Genomic DNA, 14,987 nt, shown 5'->3' on the forward strand with positions numbered 1-14,987 from the left:
GCTGCTTAATTATGGCTGGCAGCTGGCAGCGGGGGCCTTCCTTTAGGGGCCGGGTTATGCCCATGCATGAACCCCCCTCCACACCCAACCCTCCACCAACACCCACCCACCCACACTGCCCTAAAATGGTGAATAAATCTAACCTCCCTTTTGTTTGGAGTGATGCATGTGGCAGCCCCTTCATTTAAAGCAAGACAAAAAATGTGGACAGAATTCGAAATTAATAGAGGGGAATGGGGCATTAAATTAGTGTAATTGCAAGGTAACAGTGGGGGTGTGTGTGTGTGTGTGTGTGTGTGTGTGTGTACTGTAGGGCCAGTTATCATCTGTATGCTAAACTGGGTTTGCGTATTTCACCTTGCATTGTGTGTGTGTGTGTGTGTGTGTGTGTGTGTGTGTGTACAGTAGGGTGTGTGTGTGTGTGTGTGTGTGTGTGTGTGTGTGTGTGTGTGTGTGTGTGTGTGAAGATAATAAAAATATCCCTTCAACAAGAACAAACACTTTCCTCTGAACAAACCAACAGTGCACCTGAGCTATTACAGGGCTCCGATTTTTCAATTTCATAACACAGAAAGCCAGACAGCCTGTTTGCTGCACTTTAGATGACACAACAGATGTATTCACATGGCAGCTTCCTCCCAACTAGGCAGAACGCATTCTGAAAAGGCACCTAAGCTTCTGTTGCAAACAGCTTGTAAATCTGCACTTAAATGAGAGCAAGCGAGAGCCCGACTCCTGCCTGTCTGCCTGCCTGCTGTGTCACAGAAGAAATATGGCTTCATGAAGTTTGTAACCAACACAAGGGGGGGAGAAGCAGTCACAGGCTGATATACTGTGTGATTATATGGTTTCTACACCAAAACGTTGCTCCGATCAAAACAGTCCACTCTGTGCTTGTGCATGCAGTGAAAAACAGCAGTGTGTGTGAGAGAGACAGAAAGAGAGACAGTTTGAAGCCGCAAGCAGTTGTGCACTCTGATCTCCCAAGGCTGTCTGTCTACACACACACACACACACACACACACACACACACACACACACACACACACACACACGTGCACGCACAAATGGAGACCCCCTGATTCAGCCCCCTCTGGTATATTGATCCACTTCATTCTGCCTCAATGAGATGCAGACAGCATCCCAGCACCCAGACCGCTCATAATCATGATATAACACTGGGTTGTATTGAAACCTGCCATAGGAAGCCATAAATCGGATAATGCAACAGCCGAGATAATGAACAATATCAGATGACATATCGATGTTGTCATGCACGGCCCATAATGAAACATAAATGTGTGTTGTGTGGTGTTAGGTTTGAATTGGTGCACCCATGCAGGAGCAGACACACAGCTGCAAACCTGTTTATGTCCTGCTCCATGTAGTGTGCAGGGGAAGTTATGAAAGCCAAGGAGCTGTGCACTTTTAAAGCTGGACCTTGGACAGCTCTCCATTCACTCTCAATTGCCACTTTCTGCTCTGTGTTTATGTATTTTTGTGTACGTGTGTGTGTGTGTGTGTGTGTGTGTGTGTGTGTGTGTGTGTTGTGGGTGTGAACTTAAATCCACTTTCCTCTGCTCCCTTCCCCTTCAGCCTCTCCCCATCACATCGCAGCGTAGCCATGGCAACTATTCTGATCGATCCACTGCCATTTAATACCAAATGTTTCTCCAAACCAAAACTTAAACAATCAGGCAGTCGTCAGTGACTCGCCGGTGAGGTTATGGCTCCAGCAGAGGAGGATGATGGGAGTGGGGTCTTATTGTGAGTTGTGGCAAGATGGTGAAGTCAGTTCAATAAAATTCTAATTATTATTATTATTATACTGTGCTATAAATTTGTTCTTTGCAGACAAATAATACAACTGATGAATAGATCATGTATTTATTGTCAGCTTATTTGGATCAAAAAAAATATATTAATGTGGCCCTGAGAGCTCAAATCACTGCAACTAAACAAAAGCAAATGAAGAAAACATCTTTGCCAATTCTAGAACCCATTAGTATTAGGACAAAACTGCAAAGGGAAAATACACAACCAAATAGGCCTACGAAACCCGGCTGAAAAAACACACAACAGAAACCAATAACAAATACACAAATACAACCAAATACAAAAACATGCTGTACAAGTGTTTATTTCTAAATGCTACCAGAGCCACTGCATAATACCAATGAAACAAAGAAAATCAAATGTATTACAGACTTCAGTGCCTGCCCAACAGCTGGAGGGGGTGTATGGGTTTATGTGAGGAGGGATGTGTCACGTTTACTTTATGTCAACAAGCATGGATAGCTGGTCAGGGTTCAGGGTTCACACTGTGATATTTCACCATGTCTCTGTTCCCCTAAACTCACAGTGTTTGTATCCAGAAGCGATGCGGCCTCTCATAGCAGATCTCTCTGTCTGTCTGCGTCTTTTTATGTCTTGTGTGTGTGCGTGCGGGGGGGAAGACAGCACAACCTTTCAAAACAAAAGCAGAATTAAACACAGAGAGGAAGAAGAAGTGAGGAAGAGGGAAAGATAGAGAGAAAGGATGAATGAAGAGAAAGCTTATTACCAGAAAACAGATGGCCCCCCAATTCACAGTGGCCCCACTGGGACATGGAGGGACAACTCTTTGCACCTCCGGGTTACCGGCGCTGCAGAGAGGGGTGGGGCACTTAAACACGACTGTGTGTGTGTGTGTGTGTGTGTGTGTGTGTGTGTGTGTGTGTGTGTGTGTGTGTGTTGTGTGTTGTGTGTTGTGTGTGTATGTGTGTGTGTGTGTGTGTGTGTGTGTGTGTGTGTGTGTGTGCGCACTTTTGTTTGTTAACTTGTAAACAAAAAGCAAATTTGTGACATTTCTGGCAAGTTGCCATTCTTAAGATTCCCCAGGAGCCCAGGAGATGTTTAAAGACTTTGTTGCAACGAAAAATGGATTTGGAAAGGCAAAAACAACTTAGCAATGCCACGAGTTGTCTCTTTTTCCTCTGCGGGTGCTATGAAAACCATCAGACATGCATATTCAAAACAGCGGAATAATCCTTTAAAAAAAAAACACACACACACATTTGGCGTCACCTTTTATTTCATCAAACCATCACTCAACATCATCGCTGGGCGAGCTAATGTCACAACATCCGTAAAATGAGATCTCACACGCGCTTGAACATTCACACCCTTTCAGTGTATGTGTGTGTGTGTGCATATGCAACTGTACGAGTGGACACACACACATGCGCACACACACACACACACACACACACACATACACAGAGATGACAAGCAGTGAGTGGAAATGAAGGATTTGGAGTTCCATCCCGTTACATTATGCAGCAGATGGCGTTCAGGCCAAGCCCGGCCAGGCCTCTCCCAGGAGAGAAAGAGTGAGAGAGAAAGAGGGGAAGAGAGAAGATGGGGGAGGTGTAGAAGGAGGGGTGAGGGACAAAGCTGTTGACGTTTTTTTTTTTTTTTTTTTTTACTTGCGTGAATGCACGTGTTTATTTCCTATTTTTTGCCGGACTCCCTCTTGGGTAGCCCGTGGGACAGAATCCTTGTTGTCCCCTCTCGTCTCCCCTCCTCTCCTCTTCTCTTCTCCCCCTTCTCTCCCCCTCCTCTCCCCTCTTGCCCAGCTGAGACTACACCTGAGCCCAGCCACGGAGGCCTCGATCCCAGCTGACCCATCGCCAAGAAGAAGGAGACAGAGGAGGGAAAAGGTGAGAGTGGTGGGAACGAAAAATTGTGGTAAAGCTGCAGGCAAAGTATTGTAGGTGTGTATTAGACAGAGATTATGGGAGGAAAAGTTCACATTTTACACTAACTTGCATCTTTTTCTTATTTCACAAGATTTGTGCTTAAAAAGAGGAACATGATTAGCTGTTTCAGTAAAGCAGCTGTAAAACTTGCTAATTTGAACAAAATTCACACACACACACATGCACCACAGTTGACTTCATCAAATGCCATAATCAATACGCACACACACATACAAAGCGGCCTGTTAAGTCCCCCCAGATCTTTGCCCCCGGCGCTTTTTGTTTTGTGTTTTCCGAATTAATTGAGCCAACGCTCAAGTGTTGGGCCAGATGTCACTGCGACCTGTGGGGATTATTAGAAATCTGTTTCCCTCATTGTTTATGTGGACCCCTTCAAACCACAACGCCTCATGCTCTTCCCGCTAAAGTTTCAGGGAGAAACAAGCCCCAAACCAGATTGCTAATGTACAAAATAACAGTCTCCGACTCCAAGAATGGACACAGAGCCTGAAAATCGACATGTGGGACATTCTGGGACTTTTCTGTCCCACCTCCAATGACCATGGCCTGTGCCCAATGACCACCAGGGGCCCCCTGATGCCCTCCCAGTTTGGCCTGAACAGCAGCATGCTCCTTGGCAGAGCTGTGGGCCTAATGAACCCATCAGCCAGCTGGAGGCCCTGGATGGAGGGACAGGGGCCACTTGGGAGAGGCTGTGGGGCCAGAGGGAGAGAGAGAGTAGGGGGCGGGCAGCTGGCTGAGGTGCTAGGTATGAGGAAGATGGAGGTGTAGGGCGGCTGAGCTCACCAACACAGTAAATGAGGCAGGTGCAGCTTCTGAGGAGGGTTGGGGGCTGAGACACGAGGGTCAGCGGGCAGGAGGAAGAGGTATGGGAGGCTGTGGAGCAGCTAAAGATTGTCAGTTATGAGAACTCACTCACTTTTCCTGAAGCAAGAGACTGGCTTGGTTTGTTGCTACAACTAAAATCTCTTTCAAAGAAGAATAAAATTTGACATTTTACAGTGTAGTGAGAGAATAAGAGATGTACTTTTGTGTGAATTGCGAAACAGCTGGGTTGTTTGCTGACTAATAAGGCCTCCTCTTACTCTCTGAAGTCATCACACTTATGTCAGCATCATCAACAAGACGCTATCATCCTGTTTGCTGCACAATCAACAAACTCATCATCCTTCCTCCTATCTCTCACTGTTTAGTCCCATGTGTGTGTGTGTGTGTGTGTGTGTGTGTGTGTGTGTGTGTGACTGCACGTCCATGAGAGAAAGTGAGCACCTTTGTGTGTGTCTGGGTGGCGGAGAACGTGCTGGGCGCCCTGCTGGGAGCACAGATGGTGCCGAGGCCTGCCACTGCAGCACTGACGATGGCCACATTCTCACATGGGACCCCCAGCTTTCTGGATCCCACACCTCCTGTTCAGGCCTGAACTCCCCCTCAACCCCCCTCCCTACACACACAAAGCCAGGGTCCAGGCCGCTGCCTATTTCACTACCCTGGAAGAAAAGACTGAACACAACACATGGACAAGTTGGCGTTCACACACTGCCCAGAGTGTTCCCATGTGCGTGAGTGTGTGTCCGAGTGATGTAAGTGATGCAAATGCGAGAAGAGTTACATCGCTGTCAAATTAAGAGTTTCTGATACTAAACGCTTAGTCACCACAACTTCTGCAATCTTCTTTTTTTCTGTCTTGCAAACTGCATTTTCTTCCACTTCGTCTTCATTTTTGCACACTTTCATTTTTCTCCTCCATGTCTGCTCCTCTCTATTTTTTCTTTCCGGCCTCTAATTTTCTTCTCTGTCCCCTCTCCCTCTCCCAGATGCCCCCTGTGGCTCGCGGTCCACCTGAGAGAAGCCTCATACATCTCCTGACAAAGTGACTAATCCTTCCCATTTCACAGCTCCATCCCACTGCTCCCTGAATGTTCAAAAGTGTGTGTGTGTGTGTGTGTGTGTGTGTGTTAGGTGACAGGTGGGAGTATGTCACACGAGTTCAAGGTGTTTTCTGTTGTAACAAGCGGCTCTGACAGCTGCGGGGTCTACTGAGCTCTGACTGATTAGAGAAATAACTCCATTACAGACGTCTCGTCACTTTCTCGTCACTTTGCAACTTACTGATGACAGCTTCTTTGAAATGACGTCCACCTACACACACAAAAAAGGTATTTTCATGGTCTTTAAAGCAATTACAATTTTTTTTGCCTTAGCCTGGGATACAATGCGATCCTTTCCAAAAACTCAGGTTTCAAATTTGCATCTTATTTCCTCAGAAACTCTGCAGTATTAGGCCTCAGCTGGATCGGTGATATAAGCCCTGCAAAGAATAATCATGACCATAAATCAGTGTACTGCTTCCTGTGTGTCTGCCAGTTCTGAATGATTATGGGAAACACAGCGAGAGGGCATTTCAACCCAGACTAAACTCCTGTTCCTGAGGTGGTCTTTTTAAAGGAATATTTCACCCTAAAATGAACAAATTAAGCTTTTTGATTGGAAAAAACATTGGATAATTTCAATAGCTTGCAAGTTTGGTTTTCAAAGAACCTTAGAGGGTTGAAATATTCCTTTAATGCAATAGTAATGGTCTGAGTTGGGTTAAAAGGACCGTCTGTCATAAATGAGTATACTGTGTGTACTGTGTGTACTGTGTGTTTGTCATGTAAAAGACAAGTGTCCATCTTCTTGGCGATGGACAATTAAGTTTTCCCTAATATGAATCTTTTCAAAGGCATATGTTACTCTAAAATTAATGTGGAAGAAAAAATGCCATGAATATGTAGCTGCTCTGGTGTTATAGAGGTTTTGCCAACATTATATAATCTTACATATTGTATTGCATAAATGCATACAGAGCTGTCTGTGAGCCTTATTTCGTCTAGAAGTACTCATCTCTTCTTAATTCAAAGGAGGGTAGACTTGCAGATGTTGCCTATCTTCCTGCATGCATGAAAAAAGGATTTGATGCCTATTTTAGCTGTTCTTTTTGGCCACTTTTGGGCAGCACAACAAGCTGTAAACACAACACTGACATCCCCTTTAAAGTGGATATTTTTGTTTTTGAATTCTTATGATTTCTTTTGGGGGTTGAAATGTTCCTAATGCAATAACGTGTCTTGTTAAAGCAGAACCAGCTTTGCAAGATGGATTTACTGTTGAATCAATCACAACTGCAGACATGATCTTGTCGTGAAGTTTCTGGATGTTCAGTATTACATCTGATTGTAATTGTGATGTAAGATGATCTTATGGGAGATTCAGTGCACATTAACAAAATGCCTTTTACCAGCAACGTCATGACTAAACCAAGTCTCATCCCTCTGACTGATATGGCCATTCTCTGGTGACTACACCCTGCAGTTTGCCTCCCTGTCTCCACAGTCAGTACATCAGCTGTGGGATGTAATTGCAGCAGGCACAAACAAAACAGCCTTGGAGGGGTCCTTCATGTCTTTGGCCGAGGGCCTTGCAGACTGAGGAGGGGCCCCGGTGACGCAGACCACCAAGCATAGACTTTCTCCACTTCTCCGTCTGTGGAGCAATTAGGGTGGTGGGGCGTGTGTGTGTGTGTGTGTGTGTGTGTGTGTGTGTGTGTGTGTGTGTGTGTGTGTGCGCGCTCCAGCTGTCAGGAGGCCTCTGTCTCCTGGTCCTGACATGTCTCCGATACACCCCGCTGTGAGTCTCTCTGTGTCACACACACTACACGGACCCGGCCGGAGCCTAAGGCGAGCTGTCCGTCATCTCACACATGCACACACACACACACATTCTCTCTCTCTCTCTCTCTCTCTCTCTCTCTCTCTCTCTCTCTCTCTCTCTCTCTCTCTCTCTCTCTTTCTCTCTCTTTCTGTCAGACACACACATGCTGATTTCACACTGATATGGTCCTGGCACTGTTGTAGTTCTTCTCTCTCGCACTCAGTGTGTGTGTGTGTGTGTGTGTGTGTGTGTGTGTGTGTGTGTGTGTGTGTGTGTGTGGCAATAAGCATGGCGGTGGCTGCGGGCCACGGCAAGTCATCCGTACTTCCCCTTATCGTTTTAATCACCTCGTTAGGCGCAGCTAGTCCCCACACTTACTGGCCACTGCCCCTCCTCTGGAACCGTGCTCTCATGACCCACTGCTGGTGGTGCCACCGGGCACAGAGATGCATGATGGGAGGAGGGCAAGAAGAGTGGAGGAAAAGGAGCAAAGAGGAAAGGAGAAACTTTATACCATACACCAAGTTTCCTCTAAAAAGCGTCACTTTCGCCCTGCAGGGTTGTGTCAATATGCCTTATGTTAACATAGACAACACCACCAACATATTATTACACTATTAAAGATATTTTCAGTTTGACCAGTGGTGCTCCTGGTCATGTTTCAGATCTCTCTTGTTAGGAGTTCCATCAATGACACGTTTCCTCTCTAAACTTCTCACATTGTTTCTTTTCAATAACTGCCCGATGCCCAAGAGAGGGCAAGTTATCCAATATTTTACACAAAAAAGCAAAAGTCCAAAGGATGAATATACATTTTGTGTCTGAACTGTTTTTCTTCTTCTTTCCTCTCCCTTTAATTAACTCAGGACCCCTCAGATTTATCCCCTGACCCTTGGACCCTGAAGGGTACTCAGTTGGGAACCACTGGACTAATGTAACAGTTAGTTAATTAGTTTACAAAACGAATATAAGAATTTGTTTAAGAAAAGTCAAATTTGAATAGGACTTCACAGAATAGGATACTTAAAAAGCTGATGCTGTCAACATCACCCTAAAACATTTTCTTGTGAAATGCTAAACTTTTATTATTTTCCAAAAGCTGAAATGATGAAACAAGTATGTTATCTTTTTTTTCTGGATCTGACTTTCAAATTGCTTCTATCAGATGTTCCCTCTCTCTCTCAATCCTCTTCTCCTTGCGCTGTTCCTCTCTCTATGCTATTGCAGTAGCGAAGGAGACATTGGTAGTGACATAAACCAACCTGAAAGGGGCTTGATTGAGAACTCAACATTTAAGTCACTTTAAGTCTTTTCCAAAAATCTAAAATGATACAAAAAAGTAGGCTATGTATATATATGTGTGTGTGTGTGTGTGTGTGTGTGTGTGTGTGTGTGTGTGTGTGTGTGTGTGTGTGTGTGTGTTTTTCATCTATCTTCCTCCTACTGTTGCTGTTTTCCCCTGGGGTAAAATGATCCCTTATCTGTGTTTGAAATGACTCACGACAGTTACATTTGCTCCTGTTAAAATGTCTTCTTTATAATGAACACATTTGGCTCAAATTGGAATCAAGCAGACTCAGGTGTGTGTGTCACTGAAAAGAGTCTTAGTCCCACCCATAGGTGTAGTTACAGCCAACTCGCACACCCAAGCCTGATAAAAACTATTAATTGTAACTCGTAAATTACTCTTATATACTGTACATCGGGAATAATTAAAAACTAGTGACAAATCGAAACACATTTCAAGGAGTACATTTACAATTTTGCTACAGAAACAAGGAATCACATATAGGAAAAGTTTAAGTTTTTATTTTACACAGCAGACAATGTGATACATCTAAAACACTGATGCTGTCTAAATCATTCTTTAAATTATTCATTATTTTCAAAAGCCATGGCACAAACAAATAGGCTGACCATCTCACTGAACTGTTGTTGAATCAGGGAAAGTAGGCTACTATTAGCTTGTTAACTTAACATATTATGTCTTACCTTATATAGAATGTAGACAAATAAAAAGACATTTTAGCATGGGCTCCTGACTTTCAAGCGAATCAGATTTGCTTTTAAGTTGAAAAACCTCCCTCGCTCTCCCTCTCACTACCTGCACTTACTTTTTTTTTTTTTTTTTTTTAAAACAGAGCTAATTTTTTTTTAATCATTCACCGAAAACCTGCGCACGTGCACAAACTCACAACACGGACACGCGTATTTATTTATTTGTCTCGCTATCCTTTATCATGCACACATCTCTGCTTTCCCTTTGCCCACTTCTCCCACGGGAGGGAGAGCGCTTGAGGGCTGAGGGGCGTGAAGAGAGAGGGAGGAGGTGTGTGTGTGTGTGTGTGTGTGTGTGTGTGTGTGTGTGTGTGTGTGTGTGTGTGTGTGAGAGAGAGAGAGAGAGCGAGGGAGAGAGAGAGGGGGCGGCGTTAGACAATACCATTCCTCAAATATATTCCATCCCCTCCGTCCCTGAAGTGAGCCTTTATTAGTCGGGATCGTTTGGATTTTATCTCGCATATGACACTTGGTGGAAGAAAGACTGGAGGAAAAAAAGAGAGGGGATTATCTTTGAACTGCCTTCCGATCCGCTCATTCCTGACACGGGAGAGCCGCGCTTATCTCGCCCCTTTATCTCCATCTTCCACAGGCGGATGGACGAAAAGCCCTGGCTGCACTTTCTCCACTATCTGCCCATCTCTTCTATTGTCTCTCCATCGCTGGGATCACACGGGGGGGCTGACTGATCCCTGCTCACATCATTATTACCTTTTTTTTTTGTCAATCGACTGATCACTGATCATCTGTATAAGACTTCGGGACCGTCTTGATGTGCAGAAACATTTCCCTGCTTGACGTTTGACCCCCAGCCCGAGTGATTCCCATGTTGCAAGTTCGCGGGTGAAAAAAGTAAAACTAGTTCATATATTTATTTTTATTTATTTTAAATTTTCCGTGAGACTGAATGCCCGTCATCTCTTGAACATCTTGATGGTTGTGACGGTGGAATATGACTTAATTTGGAGTTGAGGCTCCGCTCAAGAGCGTTTTTTTTTTTTAAGTTGGTTTCCTGAAGATTTTGCCTCCCAACTCTTTGTCAAGGTGAGTCTCAAATGTGGAAACCAATTCTGCATAGCCTACACAAATGAAGTTTGTTTTGAAATGCTTGTGCCTCCATCAGCGGTTTTTCTATTCTTATATGCCGCTGATTTCGACATTTTTACTTCCCTCGTTTTTATAAAAACACTAGCTCCAATAATTTCATGTCAAGCAGATGTCAACATTATTTTTGCCGTCTTGTGCCTCCATGCTGTCAAGTCACTCTGGCTTCAGTCAAACAGATGTGTTCATCACACTGTGACAGATGGCCAATTCTTATTATGTTAATTCACCAAAAAGAGTTTCTCCTTCTAAAATGAGCCCAACTCGCATAATTATTCTTTTTTTTTTTTTTTTATTATCAAATAAAAATTAATCAGTTGATATGACACTTTAAGAATGGGATATTTTTCCTAATTGTGCGAAGGCCGCAGGCTTTAAAAATTAACCATTACACGAATTGTTCGAGGCATTCATTATTTATGGAGTTTAATGTCATTATGCAACGAATGTACACTGAGGCCCTGGAACCTAGACAAGCACCCGCTGTGACAGCTCTCATTCTGGGGCCTCGGGGTGGCAGAAAACACTCAAAACAATTACATTTAATTTACTTTTTTTCATTCTTTTTGTGTGTTCTTTGTGAGTTTCTATCAACAACAGACGTATTAAGAAGATAGGACATTGGAGGCCTCATTGTTTAAAATGTAGATATCTTTATCCTATAATAGAAATGCATGTGTCACACATGCAGGGGCAGTTTCCCTTGGGTTGGGAGAGAATAGCATAAATCATTGTTTTAAGTGGCCGGCTTGGCTCGGTTAGTAGAGCGGGCGCGCATATATAGAGGTTTGTTCCTTGACGCAGAAGGTCCAGAGTTCGAGTCCGCCCTGTGACGGTTTCCTGCATGTCTCTTCCCTTTCATATCTCAGCTGTTCTATCCATTAAAGGCAGAAATGCCCAAAAATAATCTTTAAAAAGAAAATCACTGTTTTAATAGCTGGGTTTGTCCACACCACAGGTTTCTTAAGGAGGAGTGAGTGCCAACATCAGAGAATAAAAATGATGCTGAGCCCGGACCAGGCGGAGGCGGACCTCTCCTGGACTCAGTCCGACCCGGAGTCCATTCTGAACGGCCTCAAGTCGGCCGGCTGCACCTCGGACGAGCCGGCGGAGGGCGAGGAGAGGGCCAAATGTAAAGGCGACCAGCCGCTGAGCAGGGAGGAGAAGAGGCGGAGGCGGAGGGCCACGGCCAAGTACCGCTCGGCCCACGCCACCAGAGAGAGGATCCGGGTGGAGGCGTTCAACGTGGCCTTCGCGGAGCTGAGGAAATTACTCCCCACTTTGCCCCCGGACAAGAAACTCTCCAAGATCGAGATCCTCAGACTGGCTATATGCTACATCTCCTATCTCAATCATGTGCTGGATGTTTAAAAGTCACCCTTCCATGAGAGAGAAATGGTTTGGTTTGGGGTTGACAGGACTCAAGTGCATGCTGGGCGTCAATCGGGTATGGCAAGGTTGGCAGTTAGGGTCGACTGATGAGAAGCAGCTATAGCCTACCCAGTGTGTTTGTTTCATAGCTGCTATTTTGTGAAGACGTTACTTTCAAATTTGTCAATTGAAAATGAGTCAGGAATTTGATTCTAGATTCCGGAGACAAGTCAGGCCTACAAAATAAAACTAAAAAACCTGAATGAACATTTTAATGAATGCAGGTTATAAACACATGTTTCATCCCATGTTTTAACGGCAGATAGCCTATACAATGTCAATGTCAATATCTGCAAACGGATATCGGCCTGTCACCTGTGTTACGAGCGCCCATCTTACTTTGATTTCAGGAACTTAAATGCAATCGTTGAGCTTTTAATTAGCCTACAACCAACAAAAACAAAATCAGCTAACTTTAAAAAAACAATCCGCCAATTATAAATTTAGAGGCAAAATGTATGAAACAACTTCTCCTACCAAATGAAAGCAACTTCTCCCCGGATGCTGGGACTTTGCCATACCTGCTAGTTGACTGAGTTGACCCCAGTGTGAGTCCAGTGTTGGTTATTTTGATGGCGGCGGTGTAAAAGTTGTTGAAAGCCTCAACTTTCAGTCCAGACCGCTCACTGAACAAAAGCAACAAGCGCCGAGTCGTTTGAGCTGTTAGATGCAATAATGCGAATAATGGTTATTATCCGACATACATGTGGGGGGAGGATGGGCTGCACGAGCCCCGCAGCCATTCATGTTTCCCTCCCAAAGGTGATGTATAGTGGAGAGGAAAATGTGGAGAGTTATCATGGATATCAAGAATTTGGGTTTCAGAGAAACTTTAATTTCCACATGAAATCCCCCTAATACATGATATTAGTTGAATCCTACCCAATGACATGAATATATTCAAGCCTAAAAACGAAGTCCTCCCCTCACTGTATTCATTTGAGGTCTAATAAAACAAACACTGGGGCATTTTCACATCGAAATGAAAGGATGTAAACGAGATAGCTGCTTTAGATCTAGTTTAGATGATGTTTTCCGTAAAGGAAGAAAAAAAAAAAAGAAGAAAAAGTGCCACTTATGACATATAAAATTGTGACCTTAATCATTTTTTTAAAAAGTGTATGGAGTTATTTATTTAATTGTGTTGATATTTAAGGCTAATTTATTTATGTTGATATTATAGGCTGGCGTCTTTTTGTATAAATGTATATTGTTTTGTTGCTTCTATATTTTAGGCTGTGAAATTGAAAATGGAAAGTGATGGTGTTCTACTCTTAAAAAAATGGCACTTTCTGTTAATCCATAACTTATTCGTTTGATGTAGCCTATGTTTGATGTATGTCATTATCTTTTGTTTTTTACTGTCACGTCTATTGCCTATCAATAGCAACGATAAGCACTTCAAAACGGGGATCAATGGCCCCATAAATGTTTATTTCCCTAAACTGTTGTGTTGCTCAAAGAACAAGAATTGGGCTGCCTAGAAAACAAAAATGCATTAAATTTAAAAATGACAGAATAATGTAATCATGTGAAGAATGATTATGTCAAACAGTTTCTACCACCAAGGGGTTATCATGCGATTAAGAAGCAAACCCCTTTTTTTGCTGTTACCAAAAATGAATACTAATAATTTCGAAAATAGACTGAATTTATTCTCTTCAATGTTTTGATGTTATGTTTTGGATTTATTTATTTGTGTCTGCTTTGTATTACTATATTCAATAAGTAATTTTATAGTGAAGAAAAAAAACAACATATCCTCTATCCAAAGATTTTTTGTCTCTTCAGGGTTGTGTAGGCTACTTGTTGCTTTATGCAGATCTTTTGTAGTAGAGGTGTCGTGTGACAGCTGGTTTCTAATGGACAAACTTTTCATATTTTCCGGTGTTATTTTTAATTAAAACGGAAATACTTGAAAACAAATCTCTTTCCTGTTTTGAAATATTTTCAAAAGAAAGTTACGACGGTTTTTGAGTTTGCAATTTAGAAGAAGAAAAAAAAGAGCAAACAGCGACAGCTGTTAATATTCAGCTGATTGGAATGATGGATACGGCGCATGGATGACGTCAGGCTCACGCTCAAGTTGACGCGCGCGTACATGCACTCGCGCGGGGGGGGGGTGCTATAAGCGCTCAAGCAAATCAACACACACACACACACACACACACACACACACACACTCAGAGCCTACTGTACACACACACATACACAATGCAAGGTGAAATACGCAAACCCAGTTTAGCATACAGATGATAACTGGCCCTACTGTATACACACACGCGCGCACACACACACACGCGCGCGCGCACACACACACACACACGCGCGCGCACACACACACGCACACACACACACACACACACACACACACACACACGCACACATACGCACACAGTGGTCAGCAGCTAAAGGCAGTGGTAGCATACATGTGTGCTCCTGGCTGAAAGGCTCTTTCCCTCCCCAGAGAGGGGGCAGGTGTTACTCCAGACGAGCCAAGACAACCAAATTACTGGCCGTCTGGCACCTCCCGTGGGAAACACGGGGAGAGAGGAGGGATGGAAATTTATGAGCGAGCGAGCGAGCGCCGAGATGTAATATTGCCAAATGGTATGAACAAAAAGATCCAAATATTTATATTCATTTGTGATATATACGCCCATTCCCATCGATTGGGCTATAAAAAGCTTGTAGTTGAGTTACAGAACAGGAGATGTAGAGGATGTGTGAATGTTTTTATCCAAGCCACATTAGATTATCATGAGTAAACCCTTTTTTTTTTTTTGCACAAGCATGGCTGGCCCTAGTGGGAATTGAACCCTTCACCCTGGAAATGCCACAGTTAAGCTGTTCCAATTGAGCAACAGAATGCATTATGTCAATAAAAGTCTATCTATCTATCTATCTATCTATCTATCTATCTATCTATCTATTCTCAGGTGG

At 43.6% G+C, this 14,987-nt stretch overlaps 1 protein-coding gene across 2 annotated transcripts; it reads left to right on the forward strand.

The window, feature by feature from the left end:
- The first annotated feature begins 3,626 nt into the window (after positions 1-3,626).
- On the forward strand, positions 3,627-13,970 carry LOC116044608 (helix-loop-helix protein 2-like). 2 transcript variants are annotated; one of them, XM_035998762.1, is made up of 2 exons: positions 3,627-3,701; positions 11,572-13,970. In XM_035998762.1, the coding sequence occupies exon 2, from the start codon at positions 11,613-11,615 to the stop codon at positions 11,982-11,984; it is 372 nt and encodes a 123-aa protein (XP_035854655.1). In that variant the 5' UTR covers positions 3,627-3,701; positions 11,572-11,612; the 3' UTR covers positions 11,985-13,970. The 2 variants fall into 2 exon arrangements, with proteins under 2 accessions (XP_035854655.1, XP_031147794.1); XM_031291934.2 differs by lacking the exon at positions 3,627-3,701 and adding an exon at positions 9,841-10,553.
- The last annotated feature ends 1,017 nt before the right edge of the window (positions 13,971-14,987 follow it).

Source organism: Sander lucioperca, chromosome 24 (assembly GCF_008315115.2).
Source record: "Sander lucioperca isolate FBNREF2018 chromosome 24, SLUC_FBN_1.2, whole genome shotgun sequence".
NCBI lineage: Eukaryota > Metazoa > Chordata > Actinopteri > Perciformes > Percidae > Sander > Sander lucioperca.

What these genes read in the sequence shown, in the direction of transcription:
- LOC116044608 (XM_035998762.1), top strand. Translation starts at nt 11,613, where the DNA reads ATGATGCTGAGCCCGGACCAGGCGGAGGCGGACCTCTCCTGGACTCAG.